We start from the raw sequence: 1,873 nt of genomic DNA on the forward strand, positions 1-1,873 counted from the left end.
TGGGGAGGGGGGCCCGAGGGGTGGGGCAGAGCTGGGTAAACCTAAGCCCCGAGGACAGCAGCTGATTTTGAGCAACCTGTGCAGGCTCATCTGGGATGCCTGGTAGCAAAGGGAGTGACCCTACATCTTAAGGGCGTGGTGGCACCGGTACAACTCATCTGTCACCACTGCAACCACGCACTGCAAAACTCTCGACAGCTTAACTGCTCCTGCAGTTATAAAAAACTCTCAGGGATGAAGCCTTGTTTAGCTCTTCAAGCTTGTCAGAACAGCACATTCTTGGTGCAGCTTCCTAGTGTTGAGACACCAGCCCTTTCCCTGGAAAGCTGCTCTGGCACACAGACGTTCACCCTTGGATCCCTGCAGGCAGGGCCTTGGTGGATTGTTCTGTACCAGCCAGTGAGAAAACTTGATTTAAAGCATGAATGTTAATCTGGTGTGGTGTAGTATTAGACACACACACACAGAGTAGCCTAGGCATGTTTAAGAGTACTCCTTTTTGCTTATTTAGAAACTGTAGTACCTCCAGAGCACCAGACTTTCTCAGATTCCTTGTTGTTACTCTTGTATTAAGTTGCAAATAATTAGGATCTCACACTTAGAATTTGAATTGAAATTTGCTTGGTGGGAAACGTAGGTTTGTGCATCTTTCTCATCTAGCAGCACACGGTTAAATTACAGCCCCACAGCAGAGCTGTGGGAAGGGCTGTGGGGGCCTCCAGCCTAACTTCTGCTCCATGGAGATCTGTCCCAGCACCAGGGCCTTGTCCAGACCTCAGTGCTCTGGGCCAGAGCCACCCACCTCTTTGGGAAACTGTCCCAGGGCTGCAGCACCCATGTGGGGAAGGAGGATTCCCTCATGTCCAACTTGAATCTCCCAAATCCTGTGTAGAAAGAGAAGAAGCAATCGATCTAGACTTACATGTGAAAAAAAAGGAAATTTGTTCTTAAATGATTAACCAAAGGAAATGAACTGAAGTGACCAAAAGATTTAGTGTCCAGAAACAAGTCTTAGAACAAACAGAAGTTGGTCTCTTACACAACTTGCCTGGAAGAAGTAACCTTGGCTGTGAGTGCTGTGCTAAGATGAGCTAACAGGGATGGAGAAAGCACCCTCTGCCCTACATGAGAAGCTGCTCTTGCCAAGTACTGGCTGAACACTTACCACAGGTACTTTGCCTTTTCTATTACAACAGCCTTTGGCTCTCAGGAGGCAAGCCACCATAAATTGTCCTTTAATCATCTCTTGGAAACCAAAGCATGGTTAACTTTTTCCCCAGCAGCAGGGAGAAGCCACATCCCAGGAACCCTGGCACCACACCAACTCTGAGCCTTTCCCACTGACCTGTGCCTTAGTAGAGAGGGTTGATCATTCACCCAGCTGTTTTGACCCCAGTCACCAGGGTAGACAGAGCAATGCAGAGTCAGCACTACCAGGAAGGGAGCTGTGGGGACTTAATGCCTGTGCTGCCTTCAGATTAAGGAGCAGATTGAGCCCCAAGTCATGGCAAGATCAGATTTTGCGCAGAGAGAAAAGCCCTGGGGTGCAGGCTCGGCAGAGCCCTGTTGGCTGTGGCAGGCCAAGGGTCTGGCGGGGCAGGAGGGATGTGTGCAGAGGAGTAGAGGTGGAGGATGTGCTCATGCTGCTGCAGAAGACCAGGAGCAGCTGGGTGCTGTGCTCTCCGTTCCTGGGTATTGCAGCTGTGGGGAATAACGCTGCCCTCTGGCAGCTTTGAGCAGCCAAGTGCTCCCTTAACCCATCGCTCTGCTTTAAGTAACCCCGTTCCTGTCTCTCCCAGCGTTGCTGCTGGACCTGGTGATGGTGGCAGTGGTGAAGGGGCTCGTCAAGCGGCCGCGGCCCACCCACAACAAG

At 51.0% G+C, this 1,873-nt stretch overlaps 1 protein-coding gene across 1 annotated transcript in view; it reads left to right on the forward strand.

The window, feature by feature from the left end:
- Positions 1–1,873, forward strand: part of PLPP6 (phospholipid phosphatase 6) — a 5,004-nt gene that overhangs the window by 1,954 nt on the left and 1,177 nt on the right. The window contains exon 3 of the mRNA XM_017729576.1: positions 1,800–1,873. Coding sequence (XP_017585065.1) covers positions 1,800–1,873 — 74 coding nt within the window. The remainder of the gene's footprint in view (positions 1–1,799) is intronic.

Source organism: Corvus brachyrhynchos, unplaced genomic scaffold (genome assembly GCF_000691975.1).
Source record: "Corvus brachyrhynchos isolate BGI_N302 unplaced genomic scaffold, ASM69197v1 scaffold101, whole genome shotgun sequence".
NCBI lineage: Eukaryota > Metazoa > Chordata > Aves > Passeriformes > Corvidae > Corvus > Corvus brachyrhynchos.